This window comes from Syngnathus leptorhynchus, chromosome 15 (genome assembly GCF_054491065.1).
Source record: "Syngnathus leptorhynchus isolate UIUO chromosome 15, UIUO_Slep, whole genome shotgun sequence".
NCBI classification, from domain to species: Eukaryota; Metazoa; Chordata; class Actinopteri; order Syngnathiformes; family Syngnathidae; genus Syngnathus; species Syngnathus leptorhynchus.
This window is the reverse complement of record NC_141209.1, coordinates 5,644,294-5,665,092: the sequence shown is the minus strand read 5'-3', so window position 1 is coordinate 5,665,092 and position 20,799 is coordinate 5,644,294. Positions and strand designations below refer to the sequence as shown.

General features: G+C 39.0%; 2 protein-coding genes across 4 annotated transcripts; one reads left to right on the top strand and one right to left on the bottom strand.

Annotated features, from left to right (window-relative positions):
* Window positions 1-385: 385 nt before the first annotated feature.
* On the top strand, window positions 386-13,061 carry snx14 (sorting nexin 14). Of its 3 annotated transcripts, XM_085931164.1 has the most exons (31): window positions 386-615; window positions 682-845; window positions 910-1,030; window positions 1,408-1,481; window positions 1,881-1,959; window positions 2,046-2,089; window positions 2,206-2,293; window positions 2,364-2,448; window positions 2,519-2,675; window positions 2,791-2,866; window positions 2,966-3,010; window positions 3,112-3,192; window positions 3,306-3,420; window positions 3,655-3,810; window positions 3,897-4,021; window positions 4,186-4,244; window positions 4,418-4,444; window positions 5,160-5,294; window positions 6,884-7,016; window positions 7,658-7,844; window positions 8,378-8,461; window positions 8,544-8,644; window positions 9,334-9,445; window positions 9,673-9,713; window positions 10,562-10,681; window positions 11,070-11,193; window positions 11,283-11,447; window positions 11,685-11,780; window positions 11,866-11,957; window positions 12,394-12,450; window positions 12,881-13,061. In XM_085931164.1, exons 2-31 carry the CDS (start codon window positions 709-711, stop codon window positions 12,920-12,922), a joined length of 2,958 nt encoding a protein of 985 aa, XP_085787290.1. In that variant the 5' UTR covers window positions 386-615; window positions 682-708; the 3' UTR covers window positions 12,923-13,061. The 3 variants fall into 3 exon arrangements, with proteins under 3 accessions (XP_085787290.1, XP_085787289.1, XP_085787288.1); XM_085931163.1 differs by lacking the exons at window positions 4,418-4,444; window positions 5,160-5,294 and having other exon boundaries at window positions 387-615; window positions 12,884-13,061; XM_085931162.1 differs by lacking the exons at window positions 4,418-4,444; window positions 5,160-5,294 and having other exon boundaries at window positions 387-615.
* A 481-nt stretch (window positions 13,062-13,542) lies between these two features.
* On the bottom strand, window positions 13,543-18,244 carry nt5e (5'-nucleotidase, ecto (CD73)). The gene is made up of 9 exons (XM_085931934.1): window positions 17,871-18,244; window positions 17,563-17,785; window positions 16,635-16,823; window positions 16,299-16,496; window positions 16,054-16,208; window positions 15,816-15,924; window positions 15,548-15,697; window positions 15,102-15,302; window positions 13,543-14,309 (listed from the first exon to the last, which is right to left on the bottom strand). Exons 1-9 carry the CDS (start codon window positions 18,216-18,218, stop codon window positions 14,149-14,151), a joined length of 1,734 nt encoding a protein of 577 aa, XP_085788060.1. The 5' UTR covers window positions 18,219-18,244; the 3' UTR covers window positions 13,543-14,148.
* Window positions 18,245-20,799: the final 2,555 nt, after the last annotated feature.

The following is a 20,799-nucleotide window of genomic DNA, read 5'->3' as shown; positions in this document are numbered from 1 at the left end:
ATTCCTTGGAGTTTAAAGATGTCAAATGGGAACTACCTCTGAATTGAACGAGAGCAATGGCGTGGCTAAACGTTTTTTTTTTTTTTTTACAAGTCACTCATTTTACTAGTCGCGTGGCAAACGTTGCTGCGTCTAAAAATCAATTTAGGTTCTCATTCCATCTATATAACGTTGCTCCACAATATTTCCTCAAAATTGCCACGTAGAATTGACAGCTAAACAACACGATTCATCGCCTGCTTTTTGTGCACAAATAAAATAAAAATGGCGACGGTTCAATGTCCAAAGACAGTGACAATATGGTACTGGAAGTGAATTATTCATATATAAAGCGTAGCTTTGTACTTAATGTACTGTGCTGTACATCGAACCGTTTTCTCTTGCAGAGCGGAGATGACATCACGCCGACGCGTAAGCAGCCCCCCACCTCTGTTTGACGGACGCCCCTTTAACGGGCTCAAGTGACAGTACAGAATGGTGGTAGTAGCTAAACAACACCGCTCGATCGGATTGTAAGTTTAATGTTAACGCCTAAACCCTATCCATTAGTGTACGATGTAACATCTGCAAACGACTACACGGAAACGTAACCCACTCCAGCAACCCGATTGACAGGTAAGTTAAAATACACACGGATAGTATAATAATCGCCAGTTTACTGCATGCAATCTTATTTTGCAGTGAATTTGTATGCGTGAGGGATAAACGATGGGATGCATCAGGGTTTGTTTGCAACGCATACGACGAAAAATGAAGCTGGACCTGGTCAGGGATTTGGGCCGACAGTATCCCATATTCTGCTTCCTTTTACTGGTCCTATTACTGTCCACGGTGCTACTAAACAGGTAACAGTACTTGGGCTACATCCGTTCACCGTGGATCCCAATTTGCGCTCCCATTTGAATCCAGGTACATTCACATCATCATGGTGGTCTGGTCTTTTCTCGCTGGTGTGGTTACGTTCTACTGTTCCCTGGGACCAGAGTCTTTGCTACCAAACATCCTGGTCAACATCAAGCCAAAGATAAAGGTAGATGACTAACAGCATAAAGTGCTTAGCTGACATTTGCCTTTATAAAGATGCACTCAGTGTGTAACAGTCCTCAAATTAGTGTAACAGTTCCAAAATGCGCCTCGCTCCATTCAACAGCACTTCCTGTTAAATCCACAGTAAACTTCAGATTTACAGATGCCTTATTGCAGCACCGATTATTTCGTTTTGCCTCCAAAACAGACATTTATTTAGGTGTCATATGAAAAGAAATTTAACGCCAGCGATTGTGTGCCACTATTTTGAGTAAATAATAATATTTCAGTGTTTATAAAAATTGTTTTTAGTCATTTGTTTTGAATACAGTCATGCATTTATGCATGAATTGAATTTTCTCTGTGTTAATTCTTTGACAGTCCTACCAGCAGGAGTTGTTTCCGCTGGGGCACAGCTGTGCTGTTTGTGGCAAGATCAGGTGCAAAAGACACAGGTGAGTTACCAGTATGTTGCACTGTCACTCAAAACTGGAAATGACTTTGATGCATGAATAATTGTGCCCATGATAATATGTAAAAGTGTTTTTCAAACATTATGCTTTTTATCATATTTGTTAGGTTATACTGCCCTCTAGCGGAGGTTTGGGGAGGGGGGCGCTCATAATTTTCCAGCAGAGTAATTAGTATGTTGTCTATTTAAACTGCACTTGGAATACTGTACTAAATTCTTAATTCGATCAAATGCATATATCTGAGAAAATTTTAGCACTTAATATGAAAAATATACAATGAGAAGTAGTAAAATATGTTGCATGACATTTGTAACCATGATATATTGTTTGTCAAATTAATGTAAACGAAGGACCTTCTGTATCTTTGCTCATTCATGTTAGACCTACTTTATTACTGGAAAACTATCAACCATGGCTTGATTTGAAAGTTTCCTCTAAGGTGGATGCTTCTCTTTCAGAGGTAAGATATAAAATTACAATATATTGGATATTGACTAAATATTCCATAAACATATTGTAAATTCCTCTGTTTTTCTCCTCACCTAGATTCTGGAGCTCGTACTTGAAAACTTTGTGTATCCTTGGTATAGGTAGGACATTTTTGTAGTTGTCTGCCTGCTGTACACCCAGTCTTCTATATTTTATAACAATATAAAATGAAGCTTTTGCCATGATATAATACTGTAAGGATTGCTTATCTTTTCAGAGACGTCACAGATGACGAAGCGTTTGTTGATGAGCTGAGGGCGACTTTACGTTTTTTCTCTGCCGTGTTGGTGCGCCGGATCCAGAAGGTTACTAATTACGCTCGAAAATGAAATCCAAAATACATCAAGAATGCTTACGTCATTTTTTTTGTCTCAGGTTGATGTGGCGTCCCTCATCACCCGAAAACTTCTGAAAGCTTCCATGAAGCACATTGAAATAATTGCTAAAGCTCGTCAGAGAGGTACTGTTAATACCATCACCTAGTCCAAATTCATCAAGTAAAAGCTAAATGTTTCTTTTCTGCTCTTCAGTGAAGAATGCAGAGTTCCTTCAACAAGCTGCCCTGGAGGAATATGGTCCTGACCTTCATGTCGCACTCCGCAGTCGCAGAGATGAACTTCTCTACCTTAGGAAGTTGACTGAGATGCTTTTTCCTTACATCCTGCCACCTAAGGCTACAGACTGCAGGTAATTCACCAAATGTACTCTGTTCCATATATTAGTGTCACAACACAATTTTTTTCGAGATAGACATCTTTCAAAACAGACCTTCTTTAATTTTGTGGTCCTTAAACGCAATCAGATCTCTCACTTTGCTGATAAGAGAAGTCCTGGCTGGCTCTGTCTTTCTCCCGTCGATGGACTTCTTGGCCGATCCCGTGAGTATCGTTAGACTGATTCTCAAACCCAAAATTGGATAGAAAGGCCAAAATCTAAAACGTACCACACTAAGTAACATTTGTGTGTTTGCTTTTTAGGACACAGTAAATCATTTGCTTCTGCTCTTCATCAACAATTCTCCGGTAAGAATCCGTTGAAGTGTATTATCGTGTTTGTAGTGCAAAATTAATTATAACTAATTTGTCTGTAAATAATTACATTTGTTTGAACCACCCTATATAAGCCCGAAGAAGCCACAGAGCCAACTTCAATGCTGGTTCCTTTCCTTCAAAAATACTCTGATCCCCGTAGCAGAAAGCCTTCAGTAAGTTCTTTGTGTATCATGACAAAGACAATGAACAGTGCTTTCAATTCCACTTCAACAATTCAATTCAACTTGGATTTGCATTATGCTAAATTTTTTTTCCCACTTGGCAGGTTCTAAAGCTGGAGTTAAAAGAAATCAGAGAGCAGCAAGACCTACTCTTCCGCTTCATGAACTTTTTGAAGCAAGAGGGAGCCGTTCACGTTCTTCAATTCTGCCTTGCAGTCGGTAAGTTCGTCCCATTCCTGTCAAAGTTTGCTTCTGTAAACATACACTGTAATATTTTAATTTATTGAATTTCAAACTATCATTGGAAAGTTGAATTTTCTGTTCAACATTGGTACCTTGCCATCTAGAGGGGTCAAAAATATAACAACTGGTTCATGAAGCAAATTCAAAGCTTCATTTCCCCATCACCTAACCCGTCTGTCATCCGTTACTGTTTCACCTCTAATGTCCCAGAGGAGTTCAACGACAGGATATTGTGCCCCGAACTGCCCGACACAGAGAAGATGATGCTTCACGAGGAGGTGAAGAAGATCTACGAGACCTACTGTTTAGACGAGAGTGTCGACAAGATCCGCTTCGACCCCTTTATTGTGGAGGAGATACGCAACAGTGTGTGACATACTCTTATTTGCATTTGCACCATAAGAGTCACAGTTGGACATAAATCAATTGCTTTATGGTCTGTGCTTTCTCAGTTGCCGAAGGTCCATATGAGGAGGTGGTGAAACTTCAAACAATGAGATGTTTATTTGAAGCGTACGAGCATGTCCTCTCTCTCTTGGAGAACGTTTTCACTCCCATGTTCTGCCACAGTGATGAGGTCAGTACACATACCAAAAAGCATTTATCTACAATCACACAGCCAGGGTGGGCGATATTAAAATATTCTTACGCTATTAAAATGAACCATATCTGCTGTACTATTATATTTATACACTGCATATATTTTTACATATATTTCTTTTTTTTTTTGCTCTTCTGCAGTACTTTCGACAACTTCTAAGGGGGGCTGAATCTCCTGCCAGGAATTCTAAAATGAGCAGGTAAGTGTCATTTGTGTGTGTCTGTGTGCCATCCAAAAGAAAAGGTGCAATGTAGCAGAATTCTGATGGCCATTTCAGAAAAGTGACTTAATGGTTTTTATCTATCTGTCGCGAGGTGGGATGCAAATGTGGCCCCAGGCCCTGCCACTAATTCCTTATGCATATTGTTCCAGAAATAGCATCAGTATGGATGACATCCGGTGAGTACAAGGCATCACTGTCCTGATTGGAACAGTGGCTGGCTGACATGCCATTTTCGCTTGACTCTTCTACACAAGACGATGCTGCCTTTATAACAATTCAATTGTTGCCTGACCTTACAAGGGGAAGCAACTTTGCATGATTGGGATAGTACAATAATGACCTTTTTTTTGCTAATCATACCTCAAAATATTTGAGTCGTTTAGTATTTGTGCTATATTAAGAGTCAATATACTGATTCCGGGATGCACGATTCACAGAACACCCACCTCCAATCATAGTAAAGGTATTAAATGCAGCTTTATGGATTTCATCAGATTTTTCAAGTACATTGTTTGGTTTTCCTTATTTTTAATTGGTTGAGATTTTCACTTTGCTTTGTTCACTCGTGACTTTAAAAAAAAAATCCTGTACCATTGGAATGTGAAATGTCAGCTGTTTGTTGCCTTTGTTTGTTTACTTTGTTACAAAGGCAGTTTTTAGAGCAGAAGAGACACTCACACTGCATTTTAACACAAAAGCATGAAGGAGCCTGAACTAACATCATCACCTACTCAGGCTCTCATTATTCCATTGATTCCATGTCTGGGCTCCTATCGCTATGCTGCGCCATGCTCTGTGTCCATCTTGATTCTATCAACACCATGCTGCCTGCCTTTCTGTGATCCATCCTCTCCCTCCTTTTTGTCCTTGGGGACCCTGTTCTGCTTATAGTTCCTGGGACTGGAGCCCCGAGTCCCCCTCCTCACAGTTCACCGTCTCTGGCAGCTCTTCACCTGCATCTTTTAACTCCTTCCATGCTCAGCCCACGTTAACAACTTTTTCATACCGCCACTCCTTATCACCCAAGTAAGTCAGGGTCCATCCATAGCCCCAGCTCTGGTCCAATGTGATGTCATGCTTTGCTGCCAGCCTGACCCAAACAGTAGCATGCAGCCAACCTCTTTTTTTTATTTGTGTCCTTACCACCAATGTATTTCTATGTACCATAAAGTTAACTCTTGAATATTGGCGCCTTCCCAAAATGATGGCCCAAGTCGTGTTTTGTCCAAAAAATAATAATCTTCACAGTGCTGGCCACCTCTCCTAAAACCGGCCACATCCTGAGCCAATGAAATTATTTCATTCTACCCCTGGAAGTAAACTATTAATTCATATAATATAATCAGTATTTGGTTTAGTTTTTCATTTTTTCTAAAAAAAACAACAACAAAAAAAATCCCCCCAAAAAACGTAGGCCATTATTTTTGGAAAGTCATTGGTCCGACCAAAACAACAACAGTTCCGGCTGTTGGGAAACATCTGTGTTCTGTCTTTGGTGTCAACACTCTAAGGTCACAAATCCCAACTGATGTCCACCAAATGTTACATTTACACCATATTGAGTTTGAAAGGAGATCCAACACATTTTCAGTTCTTTCAGGCCATGATCCTTACCGACACATTGCTGGGCACAGCCTTCAAACTTTTTTAACGTGGATTAATGATTATTTGTTCTGTCCAAGCAAGAACACTATTGATTTTAAACAACCTTTTACCTTTCATGATTGGTTGTGCTGTGTCAAGTAAGAAGCATGCTGATTTGAAAGGATATTTAATCCAATTTCACATCTTTAGGGGGGGACGTTTCTTATCCCCGGCTGGGCTTTTTTAAAAGCTTTTTCTTTATGAGCCCTCTCCAGGGTAGAGTGATAAATTGATCATTTTAACAGTCAGGGTTTTCTTTTTTTTTGTTATCTCAAAGCCCGTTCCCAGTTCATTGTAAATCTAATTCAACCCCCCAGGATGTCTAATCGAGTTGAGATGAAAGGTCATATCATTTGCTACTTGTCGCCTTCATGTTTTAAACAAATCCTCTTGACATTTTCTGAGATTATTGTCCCAGTTCAAAACAAGAAATCTTACTAACATATTTTGAATGACAGCTGAAGTATTTAAATATTACTTGAGGGGCAATTTTCTTGTCATTTCTCTCACCAGTTGGATTTTCCAAGTAATGCTGTAATGGTGTCTATTGGTTTGAAATGATAGTTGAGACACTTATTGATGTTTGTTAGCTCTCTGTCAGCAATCAGTTATTGCCTGTCTGCCCTTTTCTAGTTAGTATCAAGACCTCTGCTCATGAAATTGCTGTACGCTTTATTTGCTTTCGTTCCCATGGTACCCGATTGAGACATTTCATTCCACGAATGTGCTCTGGCTTTGGCTTGGCTTCCTCTGCTTTCCCTTCTCCCTGATGTGCAGTGATGATACACTGCAGTGTGCTGGTCATTCCCTCCCTTGCTATGTGCTTCAATTCCTTCCCTGTCATTTTGCTAAGATGTCTGGGCTTTTTTTCCCCTTTCTCTCTCTCTCTTTCTCTCTCTCTCTCTCTGAAGCCAAGCACGTCTCTTCAATTGAGCATTGTCTAATAAGCCCCTTCCCCCTTTGGCCTGCAGGAGCACGTCAAAGAGAGGCGAGTCCTTTGGGATCAGCCGCATTGGCAGCAAGATCAAGGGTGTTTTCAAGAGCACAACCATGGAGGGAGCCATGCTGCCAGCCTATGGGCTCGTTGAGGGAGAGGACGATTTGGTGAGGCAAAGGCAAACATACACGCTCTAATCTTTGCATAGTTTTGAATAAATTAAAGACAATGTATTCAGACTCATCTCTGTTCAGTGTTATTGTGGTGTGTGTGTGGTGTGTGTGTGTGTGTGTGTATGTATATATATATATATATATATATATATATATATATATATATATATATATATATATATATATATATATATATATATATGCAAAAAAGATGAACAATATTCTGTACTGTCCTGAAATGTACCACACGAGGGCGCTAGTGAGTGAGCAAAGCAAGGTCTCAAATTTATTGTTTTCAAGCGTTTTCCCACCCTCAGTCAGGGCAACTATTATATTATGCATAAAATAAATATTTGTGGTATAGTTTCCTAAACACAATGTATTGGAGCACAGGAATGCTGTACTTATCTTACTTCACTGCTGTTAGGTGGTATCCCATTTTCCTTGTGATTTCCTTTGATGGCCATGAATGCCGACAAAAAGTCCCCAATGTTAGTTCAGGGATTACAGATTAGGAAAAGTGAAAAAAAAGGGTTCGACAGATGTTGGCATGAAATGCATTTTTTAATATTACTTCACACCATGAAGGCTATAATTGAACAGACAGTTCCTTCACTTCTGTCTTTACATTCTAGGTAGAGGAAGCCATGATGGTGCTGGAGGATGACTCCCCGATAGAGGCGGCCTCCACTCCCAGCACCCCACGGAATCTCTCTGCCTGGAGCATCACCATCCCTTACATCGATTTCTACGACGACGACGTGAAGAGGGAGAGAATCCCAGTGTTCTGCATTGATGTGGAGCGGAATGACCGGAAAGCGGGTAAGATAACGTCAACCACTGCGGTACCGCCATTGTTTCAACACAAACTTATATTAAAAAAGATATCTGCTGTCTTGTTTTGTATTCTTACTACTTCACTTAGATAGAGCTCCTAATCACTACCAGATCTCCCAGTTTGACATATACAGTTGCCAATGAATGAGTTTAGGAATGTACCATCATGATACAAAAGGCATTTTGGATTTTAGTGTGGATCAAGCAGACCTGGTTTGCCAGCAGATCCTTCAACATAAGTGACCAGTGACTTCACAAATACTCTCCTCTGGATGACTGGAGAAACAATTCCAACATGCGATTCCCCATTGTCTTGTATAAAGTCTTTCCAGTAAAGAGAAAGCTGTTACAGCTGCAAGGGGAGGGGGACAATTCATTTTAATATTAAATTGTCCATGTTTGTAGCTTGTTGATGTCTTCTAGACTGTGTCTGTGAGATCCCAAAGAGTAGTTGCAAAGCTTATAAAATCCTTGAGTAAATCAGGTCCTCATTGTTTTCTTTTTGTGTTTTACCACAGTGGGTCACGAAACGGAGCACTGGTCTGTATACAGACGATATTTGGAGTTTTACGTTCTTGAGTCAAAGCTAACCGAATTCCACGGTAGGTTTTTGGCGCAGTTACATAACTATTATCATCCTTTAGGAGCCAAGTTCCGATTTGTTTCAAAATTCTAAACCCGCAGGTTCGTTTCCTGACGCACAGCTGCCTTCCAAGAGAATTATCGGCCCTAAAAATTATGAGTTTCTCACATCCAAGAGGGAGGAGTTTCAGGAGTATCTTCAGGTGGGTGACTGATGAATTATATTAGTTGGGGTAAAAAAAAAGCTGATTAAGACCTCCTGAATCTAGCCATATGCTATTTCACAATTCTATTTTGCTCTGAGGCAATTCAATTTGAGCATGACAGGCTAACAATGACATACAAATGTAGAACAGTCATTTGTATTGATTTCACTTGCTTTCATGCAACATACATCTAAATGTATTCGGTACAAATCGTTCCACTCTCCTGTTGTTATATGTGAATAGGATCTTCACTGAGGACCTTCTGACAGTCATACTATCTTGAAAGTCTTGAGCCGCTGAAGACGCCATCATTTCAATAACCTGTGGCACCGTTTGAATTTTTATTAAGTGAGAATGTTCTCTTAGCTACATGGAAATTAGTTTGTCAGCAAAAGAAAAATAAATGATAACAAGCAACACATTAAAATAGGTGATAATTTTCTTTTTGTAAGGAAAAACATTTATATTCCTACACATCTCATGGGCTTTCAGCTGTAGCCTTAGATGAACCAGATAGAAGCAGATGTGTTGGAAAGCAAACAGTTTTTTCCCCATGAAGGGAACAAGTAACGGGCCATCCAATGTTATGCACCCTCAGGAGCTTTTTCTCCCGGGTAATTCAAGCACAAATTGCATCAACATTGGCCTGGTAAGAGTTTGTAACTTTTCTCATGCTTATCGTGCAGAAGCTCCTCCAGCACCCCGAGCTAAGCAACAGCCAACTTCTAGCCGACTTCCTGTCTCCGCACAGTATGGAGTCTCAGTTCCTGGACAAGATGTTGCCTGATGTGAACCTCGGTACAGTATGATTCAAACAGTGTGTCGACACCAGGAAGAGAATGTGACTAAAGTCCGAATGCGATTGCATATTTGAGCAGGCCACTACTATGTGTTGGGAACGCTAAGTGTTTGATCGACCTGACCTTGGCTTTTTGCGGAAAAGTTCTTTTTGGAATCAGACAGTGGCAAACATCACGGCAAGACATGACCATTCATCACTAAGATTAATTATACATGTTTTACAGGGAAAATCATTAAATCCGTTCCCAGCAAACTGATAAAAGAGGTGAGTGATACATTCCTAGTGGAGTATGCATGTGTAATTTGTTCTCATGAGAGTTTAAGGAACAAGGTAGTTAGATGAGAATAATGGCGACAAAAGCACTTTCCCCGTCAATGATTAAGTTATTCCAAAATAGATGCAGTAAATAAAGCACTTAATACCACCTAATATCTGAGAAGTTTGATGGAAAACCGACAATTATTTATTGCACTATTGACTGCATTTAAACTTCATCTTTGCTTCTTTTTTTTTTTAACATTGAATCCATGTCTTTGCATGGTCCGTATTTATCAAGAGGAGTTAATGTTTACACCCAAAAATCCATAAGCACATGGAAATACAAGCTCAACTAGAAACATGAGCTACAAGAGCTTTGTGACACATGGGGAGTGACGGGAAGCAATGCAATCCTTCACCCCCCGAGTCTTACTGCTGCTGTCCTTATATAACCTTGATTGCAATTGCTCACAGGTACGCCTCCAGGTGTAGTCCATGTAACACCTTTCCAAACTCGCTAGCGCATGTAACAGAGTTGACCTGTGATTGGCTTCCCAAATACTTGTAACGTGGGCCAAGACGCCCACCCATTAACTCCCTTTCTGATGCTATGACTCTTTTTATATTTTATATTTATTTTATATTTTATTTTAATATAATACAAATCAATTTATATTTTATTTATTTATACTTTTTTTATTTTAAAAATTTTGCTTGATTATTTATTACCATTAATTTAGTCGCTCATAATCATGCAACCTTTTTCGGGGCACTGGTCAAAAGATGGCTTTTCGTCATATTCACCAGTAACAGGAATTATCCTTTAATTTTTGACTGTTTACTGTGTTCATTAGAAAGGACAGCATCTTGAGCCGTTCATCCAGTCCTACTTCAACTCTTGTGAGTCACCCAAACCTAAACCCAGTCGCCCTGAGCTCACCATCCTGAGCCCCACTTCAGAAAATGATAAAAAGGTTTGACACTTTTGTCTTTCGTTTACCTAACAGTTCAGGTGGAGCCAAAATGCTTTGAGGGAGGATGGCGTAGTCAGGTCCATAAATATTGGGACATTAATACAACTCTCATCTTTTTAGCTTTTAACACCACCACAATGGATTCAAAATAAAACAGACTTTCATCTTTACTTTGATGGGATTTGCATCCAAATTTGGTGAACATTGACAGAATTACAATAGTTTCTATCTATGCCTCTCAATTTCCAAGTGAGCAAATGTAATAGCATGGCCATGGGTGTCACTCATTGTCTAAAAAACACCAACATGCAAATCAGCATTAGTAGGAGGAATTTTTAATTGACTGTTCAGTTGAAGCCACCCAAAAAAATCAGACTCCCTTTTTTAGCTCTTCAACGAACTCTTCAAAAACAATGCCAACCGATCCGAGATGGCCGAAAAGAGGCACAACCAGAACTACTTCATGGAAATCCTCACTGTGGAGGGGGTGTATGACTATTTAATGTATGTCGGTAAGTACAAATATGTCAGAGTGTAAAATCTCAACCATGATATCACGGCAGTTTGACAAATTACGGGGTGCTATCCTGTTGTTTGGCAGGCCGAGTTGTCTTCCACATTCCTGACTGGTTGCACCACCTGTTGATGGGTGGAAGAATTCTGTTCAAGAACACACTTGAGGCCTATACGGATTACTACCTTCAACAAAAACTGAACCAAGTGGTGGAAGAGCATCGGCTGATCTCCCTCATCACCTTGCTAAGAGGTGCGCTACTTTGCCATCTTATACTGTTTGTCAACAACCTAGCCTTAAAGCAACTTATTATCCATGTTCTCCACATACAAGGACATGGAAATGATATGGGATTAAGATTTGATGGCAAAAAAAAACAACCAACAACTCAGTTTCAAGATGGTTGTTGACCCCTGTTGTCGTGTGTATACATTCAAAAGAAGAAGAAGAAAAAAAAAATCACAGATAAATATCTGTTTGCTTCCCTAGATGCTGTTTTTTGTGAGAGCACTCCACCTCGCTCAGCTCAGGATAAGCAGAGGAGAGCAAAAAGGACGTTTGCAGAGATGATGAGATACATTCCTGGTAATTTCCTGTCAGCGTTTTCCCCTCACAAGACACAAAGACGTTTAAAAGGGTGGCTGCCAATTCAAAAAGCGTTTATCTGCAGACCTTCTGGGGAAATGTATCGGCGAAGAGGCTAAGTACGAAGGCATATGTCTCCTCTTTGATGGGCTGCAGCAGCCAGTTGTCAACAAGCAGGTAACAACACTCGCCCACGCCATCGCATGCACGGCTCACGTCCTCTTCTACCGCCTACTCTGCCGCTTAATAGCCTGTCCTGTCAAGGTGAAAAATGGACTTCACTTAGCTGTGGCAAATACTGTGCGGTCGAAGGCCAATGTGGATACGTTTCTATAGAATATAACATCTAAATGTAATGGAGCAAACCGTAATAATCATATTTTAGTGGGAGGTCCAATGTTGAACGCTTCAAGATCAACCAAACAATTTTAGAAAATGATATGAAAGTCAAACAACGGTATTCAAAGCGTCAGTAAATTTTGGAAAGAATTGTTTTCAGCACTGGAAATTCTAGTACTACTTCTTTTGTAGATTTGCATGATATTATGCTTTCTTTTTAAAAATGAAACTTGTGAGTTTGTTTGAATGTTTCTCATATTTTTGTCACCCTCAGCTGACCTATGTTCTTTTGGATATTGCGATTCAAGAACTTTTCCCAGAGCTCAACAAGGTAAAACGTGCTAGTCATAGCCGTGCATTTATTCTCATACATACAGTGCTGAACAAATTTATTACCCTACTACAAGCTTCATGCCACTTTCGTGATAAGCCCAATTATTATTATTTTTTTATTATGATCTAGTTTGTAGTTATTGACTTCCATTTCAGATTTTTTTTTTTTTTTGCTATGATGGGTGGTCTCCAAGCACTGTATACTGACAATATTTTAAAAATCCAAATCCAGCTCTAACACTTGGCATGAAGAATTTAAATTCCTCCCTCTCAAGCTACATCTACGACTTTGGATATTTTTTTCACAAGTAAATAAACATTTCAGTATGCAACTGTATAAAATCAAGTATAAAGTCCTTGAAAATCTTGTGACCTAACTGTCAGAAAGTTGGAAGATGTTAATACTTTCTTTTGTCATATCTTCTCAGCAGGTACAGAAGGAGTCTTCAATCAATGCTCCTTGGATGTAAATTGTAACAACTGACAAAAAGTAACACTTTTCAATGCACGCTTAATGCACTTTGTTCTTGACTGACCTTTGTTTGATTTTCCTATGCTGTAAACTATGTGTACTTTGATATGACAAATAAAATGTGTTGCAATGACAATTGCAAAATGTTGAGTAATTTTTCATCACTGTTTAGCAGAACTGAGTGAGAAACTAAAAAATAGGAACGCTTTGAGATACTATCACCAGTTTAAGAAACATCTCAAATTCTTAATACACTGTCAAAATAGTGGAACAACACTATTCAGACTTCTTATCGTTGACATATTTCACTTTTGCTGTCTTGTTCTCATGACAGTTCAGAAATAATTCTCTTAGAATTTTCTTAGAACTGGAATGTCATTTTTGCAAAGGAGAAAGCTTTAACAGCTCTATCCAAAAATAATCATTTTAACTATTGCAGTACAGGTATCAGATCTGTTAGACACAGTACGGAATATTAAACTAAATTAAACTCCAGTAATCCAAAACTTATATTTGCTGACACAACTGATGTTAATCGTTTATACGCAAATAATTTTCATAATCACGGTGAAACTAAATTGTTATATTTAGAGTAACTAACAAAGCAAAAACATAACATTAAGATCAAATGGCTGTTTATTCATAAAATGTCATTTCAATATTGGCCGTTCTATTTACAGTGATGCTGAAATGAAGACTTTAGAGGTAAACACTATAAAATAGTCGGTTAAAATGGCAAAAACGCCTTGCACATTTTTGGAAAATTGCTTTCAGACAATTGTGCCAATACAATAACACCACACAATGCAGCAAATATTAGAAGTATTAAAATACATAGTGCATAAATGTGCTCAGAGCAAAGCAAAGTCAGAATCAATGAACGAATGCTACAATAACACATTCAAGGCTATGTTAAAATCCATTCAGACTAGTACAATACACAAAGTATCCCTTTGTCCTAATATAACTTTTATTTTACTTTTCTGCAGCACATATTAAGAAGGTGCTAATTAATGTATGTGCAAATTAGTATCAGGCAGGCACTAAAGACGTGTAAAAAAAAATCTCCACAAAAGAACAAACAAAAACCACACCTACTACTTTGAGTATACAAAAAAAACATTACCTTATTGAATATTTTCATATTCACAGGGAATTTCTTGCTGGTCGTTGAATCTCCTCTGAGAAAAAATCTGCAGGGATTTTCTCATCATAGTGTCACAATCAATGTGTCAGCGATAGGCCTAAACTCAACAATAGCAGGGTCAGGCTTTGGGCCAAAAATGCGGCAGAGTTCTTTCTGAACTTGATTCGACCTTCCACGGCTGGGTAGACGTGTTTCATGTCAGAGATGTATTTGGACAAAACTGAAACATCCATATCACCTGGCAAGAAGCAAATAACATTTGATTCATAACTAAAAAGAATTGTATCTTTTACAAAAGAATTTCACTTTTTCAAAGAAGTTTTTTTTAACCCCCTACCAAAGCTAGTATCTTGGTTATATCGGTAGGAAATGAGATAAGTGCTGTGTCATGTATATTCGAGAGAGCGTACATACCACACACATGACGACTGTGCTGGAAATGCTTAAATCATGAGGCAATCCCCCTCCCTCCTCGCAAGCATTCCTAAAGATGCTAGTTTCCTATTAATTGCAGAGTATTTGTTTTGTACAGAATTCAAATAAATTCTATTATACATTTTGAATTAAGTCCCGCTGTGTTGGCCAAACAAAACTTATGTCTGTGCTATTTCTAATCAAAGATGACTTCAAACTTATTAACAGTCTTGCATTTTTACATGGACCATTACTTAGCAGATATTTGAACTTCATTAAAAATTGTAAGCAATTTCGGGGTTTGATGGAACTTCATTCTAAAGCGCTTGCCTTTTAAGTTAAGTTGAATCTGTTGAGGAATAAAAAGCGCCTTTGCAAATTTTCTTTTTTCCAGTGCCAATAACTTAGCTCATTTTCCAGAAAATTTAGAGCTTCCAGATTCACAAGTCATCCTTGCTCTAAATCGCTTCTGTTTGTGGTTTGTAATGGAAAAAAGCTGCAGACTTAAGCTAGTTTGGCTCCTAGCACCCATTTGATAAGTTTGAAGAAAAATGCAGAAGTTATGGTAACGGATGACTGCAGCTAAACTAGGATAAAATGTCGTCGGTTTATCCACCTGTATTATGCTTCAGCATCTCATCCTTGAACATGGCGAAGCCGTCGCCTCCCCCCACCAGGTAGGAAGGCATGACCACAGCGTACGTCTTCTCCAGGTCCAGTGGTTCGTACTTGGGCACTCTGCACCGGGTGCAGAGCACAGATAAGGATACAACTCGCTGGTTTACCGGCTTGGACAGGTCATACTCCACATGGATGCCTATAAATGAAGAAAATGTGACACTTGGTTAAAAAAAAACAAAAAACAAAAAAACACGGAACTGGATTGACATTCATTAGGATTGGAAAAGATTTTTGTCAGCTTGCACAAACAGCAACTAACTATGATAAATTCAAAGCCTAAAATTTCTTTTTTTTGGCAGAATTAACCAAATGTATTCCCTAAAATGATTACCGTCTTAACACCAACAATGTTCAACATTGATATTTGATGAGAAATAGGACCTGACACTTGCAGGAATTCTCCGTGCATGCCCCCATATCTGTGAACGGAGCGTTCAAAAGCCTTTTTCATAGTTGATCCCTTTATCTGAATCAAGTCCACAGTTTGTTGAAATGGTAAGACGGTGAGGATCTCCTCCATTGTTATGCCACCTGAGATTAAAAGGGTCACACAAAAAACACAACACAATTCTAAAAACATACCACAACATGCATATAGACTACTGCGGGAAATGACATGTCAAGAACCGTTGTGTCCTTCTAAGTTTACCATTTTTGTAACGCTCATCTATTGCTGTGCGAATGGCTCCGCTGTTCAAAATGCAAGCGCCCACATGATTCCACTGCGACTCATTTGAGTATTTTAAATTGTGGTAGACCTAACGTCACAAAAAGGAAAGAACAGCGTATACACGCACAGTCAGAAACTGAGGTTAGTTTCAAAGCTCGTGTGCAAAACATGATGTCCCGTGGCTTGTTAGGCTCACAGTTTACAAAAGTCCCATTACCATAGCGTCACAAATCAAGTTTCCAAGGTTGCATTCTCGAAAACGACACTCCTCAAAGGAGCCATTGAGGTACACTAATGTCTGGCCGACATATTTTTTCGAGTACTGTGCCAGCTGCTCTTTCCACTTCTGGACATCAGCAAGGATGTTGGGATCTGAAGGGTGAAAAGATGGAACGGTGTGAATGAGATGTTTTGGTATTTTTAATGTAGACCTAAATGACTGAGTCAATTACTTCGGTTTACCTTGAGGTATGCTACTGTCCAACAGGATCGGGTTTCCAACTGCTTGTACAACATTTCCTGCCTGGTCAAAGGTAACCTTCAAGTAGCCCAGGTATTTTCCAAAAGCATATGCTTGGACCACTGGCACATCTCTGCCATCATCTGACCTCACCATGAACGGGTACGGACCTGCTGGCACTTCAGTAGATGGAGCGGGCCCTACAGGGAGGAACAACATCAATTTTATTCCTTAATGATGGATGGGTCAGTCCAAATAAAGATGTTGATATAGATTGATATCACTATCATGAGATCAATGTTAGCGGTTTGGTTGGTTGAAGACGTACAAATATGTACCAGAGTAAAGAAATGTGTTGGTGTGTCCCCCAATAACTACGTCGATCCCTCTGACTCGTTTAGCAATTTTTTGATCCACGTCAAAGCCGGAGTGCCCCAGGGCGATGATCTTGTTGAAGCCGAGTGTGAGCAGTTTGTCAACTTCCACCTGCAGGGATGTTACCTCATCCTCAAATTTCAAGTGCGGTCCTAATAAGCAAACACAGGAAGAAAGTTCAAGTTTGGGAACTGGTTTGTGCAGCTCTGAATATACAGTGATTAGACAAACAACTCGGGAGCAGTAATTCTATCAAAAAAATAAAAAAAGTTAAAAATAAAAAAAACAAGTCCATTGGGAAATTAAATGATTTTACCATTAAAAATCAATTTCAGTATTTCACAATTATGGTATGAAGGGCCATGTAAATGGAGAAAGAAAAATAAAAAGTATTTACACGAGTGTGCCGAGTGTTATTTCCATCACACCGCTGTAATTAGTTTGTAATTTCAAAGGATGAATAGTTCATTCATTATTTTTTACTTTCATTTAGACATGTTAACTTTAAGCATTTGTAGAGGTGTGGAATGAATCGATTATTTCACAACGAATCGATTTGATCAAATTGACAATCAAATCAATTGGTTGATATTTTAATCATCGAAGAATCGTTTGCAGCCATTGTTTCACTTATTGTTTCCAAATTCTCTGAGCTTATCTTATCAACAGTAATGATTTCATTTCTGATAGCCTTTTTGAAAGTATACCGCGTACTGCTGGTTGCGACCTATATGGTTCTGTTTTCATCCTGTGGTTTGTGAGGCAACTGCGTCTTCCTCTTCTCAATATGGAAAAAAAAAGACTAGAGTGACCTTAAATGGGCAATAAATTGGCTCAACTCACTGTTAACAATTAAAAGTAGAATAAATGGTGAGACTAGAACATTTTTACCTGGCCTCGACAAGATGGGGGTCTCAAAGGTGGTGTAGCCCACCACGGCCACCTTCTCCGTACCCACGCTGAGTACCGCGTGAGGCCGGTAATAGCGGCTGAAGTTGGCTGCAAGAGTCTGGTCCGGTTTGATGTTGGAACTCACCACTGAGCAATTCAGATTTTGCAGGAAAGGGGCGATAAGACCCTCCACTCCATTGTCGAACTCGTGATTCCCAAAAGCCTGTGACGCACACGCGCAAAAAAGTTTTTTTTCCAATCGCAAGACTTGACGTGGCAAACTTTAAAAAAAAAAAAAAAAAACTTACCATCACATCATAACCAAGTTTGTTCATGAAGTAAGCCGCTTCTGCGCCTTTGTAGAAGTTAAACCAAATGGTTCCTTGGAACTGATCTCCGGCGTCCAGTAGCAAGACATTCTTCTCCTCTTTGCGGATTTGGAACACCTTACTGAAGCGTCGCGCCACCCCAGCAAAGCAGCGACTCCCGTCTTGACACTTCCCAGAGTCTACGCTGGTCTCCTCGATGCGCGCGTGGTTGTCGTTGGTGTGCAGGAGCGTCAATTCGAAAGTCGAACCCCGCTGCACAATATCGAACAGCAGCAACAAATAGAAGCAAGCCGAGACCATCCTCGACGACAGACTCATTTTGCGCATGTGTCTGTGTGTGCGTGTGGCGCGCAAAAGGGACAAACAGAAAAGGCGTAGGCTCCCCCTATTTATCTGTGGGTTGAGTGAATACATTGGGTCAGAAGTCATTTTGTTCCTTGGATGGATTTTGATGAGTGATTTCTCCCCCCCCCCCTTTTTTTTTGCATGCACGTCATTAGTAGTCACAGGTTATGGGGTCGCCAACATTTTTGAGCACTATTATTGCATATCAATTAATGCAAAGAGAGAATAGTTTAATACTTGCTCCTGAAATAAATACTTTTATACATATTTATTTTTTATATTCATTTATAAATGGGGCTGTGGCATGGTTAAATGTACATATTGAGGAATTTTCTTTGTTTTATGTTTAGTTTTTACAGTAAACTTCTATTCAGAGTGGCAATAAAATTCTTGATGCAAAATGTCCAAATTTTGTTTGGAATACAAAATCAGACAATATGTAGCAGGAAATTCCAAGATTGTGTCAATGATGTCATGGAATTCAGCTATAGATACTGCTCGTGAGTATGGTATAGCTTATAAGTGTTTTTAAATGCACTGGGTCTGGAAATATGAATACATATTTAAATATATATCTAAAAAATAATATTTCTGAAGTGCTTTATAAACAAAGTTGAGCTGAGTTTTTAATGGAAACAACTTTATTGTTGTATAAGTCAAAGTAGAGCTAGAAGTGTGTTTAAATGCACTTTTGGCTGTATGAATATAATCATAGAAGAAAGATTATTGATATCATATATATCATTTGAGCTTAAATGTATATTTTAAATCAACTGTTGACTAAAAAAAGATTTCTAGAATGGAAAAAAGAATCCACATCCATCTGCCTTCAGATTTTGAAGTAGAAGACAACACTCCAGTCACAAATGAATTGTGTGATAATAACCCAACAAACTACAGGGAAAAACAAACGGCAAGAGCGGGAGCTCAGTTGTCAGAGGGCGAGATGAAAAGCAATAAAAGTTGACAATATAATACTGCACGCAGGAGGTGCGGAACAACGATAAGTGACAAGTGAAAACACTTGTGTGCAATCAAGTTGGCATGCATCAGTGCGCTGAAAGCTTGCTCTTCAATTCTCCAACGAATCACATTGGGAGCAAAAGGCAAGAGTGATAAACTGAAACGTCTTTCTATATTTATATATCAGAAAATGTGCTTATCTTTAAATGCCAAACCACAACATTGTGCACTCATTTTCAATGTATAATTTGCCTTAGTTTCTTCTTGTAAAGAATTCCATAAATATTTTGAAGCCAAGAGACTGAGATTGGAGATCCAGCAAAGAGTTTGATTTTAAAAATACGTCAATTTTTGATCATCTCCCTACAGAGACTGAAAAACTGCAGGCTAACATGGTTTTGTAGAAAAAATATGATAATAATAATAATAATAATACCCAGTGGAGCTGTTTGTTTACCTTATTATAAGAGGGGCGTAATATGAGAAACCTCTTGACATGATGCCCTGTTATTCTTCACCATGGCAACCACAATAATAAATCTTCCAATTTCAATGAGCACCCTTCTGACATTGTCACATATGGAATTCAATGCATAAGAAATGACTGGAGCAAAGGCAGGATCGCTCATATGATGCGGTTGTTGTCAGTAGATGATGCACGGTGCACAGAGACTCTTTTTTACCCAGCAGGCAAGCTGTAGACACACATGGCAGCTTTGTCGTCATGGAGACCTGCAGGCTTTAGTAACTTGTGGGTAAGGAGCCAAAGCCTATTGAGTGGGAGCCGTGCCTCTGTGAAATACCGTGCACAAAAAAAAACAAAAAAGTTGTCATCCACTTCCTCCTTGCGCTGATACATCTTGACAAGCTTTGGAAACCTCCATTTATCTCTCTAAAAACACTTAGCGGTAATCAGTGCGAGAGAGAGAGCATTTACAGCATCATTTCACACTAATGGCTACAAAAAAATTGCAAAGGTCATCACAACGCTATGTGCATTTACAGATGGATCTAACCATTTTCTCAGTCATATTGCATTTCTCAGATTGGAATAAATTTGCTAATTATTCAAGTGCATATCTTAAAACATTTTGTACAAATAGCAAAACATCATGAAAATGCTCTACATAGGTTATGTCAGAATTCTGTGAGGCATTATGTTTTTTTTTTCTTCTCGTGGTATTCATACAAATGTCAATATTATAGGTCTTTAATGTCCGTTTGAGGAATTTGACCTTTTTACGATGATGTGAATCTCAGTGTTTTACTCAATATGTATCGATACAACAAATGTGCTTTAGTTTGTTTTTCAATGTCTTCCCTTAACAGCCCTCATTGATTTAGCTTCTTTTGAAATACTTACTCACGGAAAAAGCCATAAAAAGTGACCTTCCATTGACCTGTTTATTCACATTTGGTGCTAAAGAGATTGATAGTTCACTTGCCAAATTTTAAATTCAAAGCAATGAGCTGCCTGAGGGCATTCTGACAAAGTTGTTTTATGACAAAACACAATCGTTTTAGGTCAAGACTCTTCTTTGCAGTTTGACCACATCTGCGCTATTTTCAACATTCTAACGCCCAGAAAGTAAACGGCAGA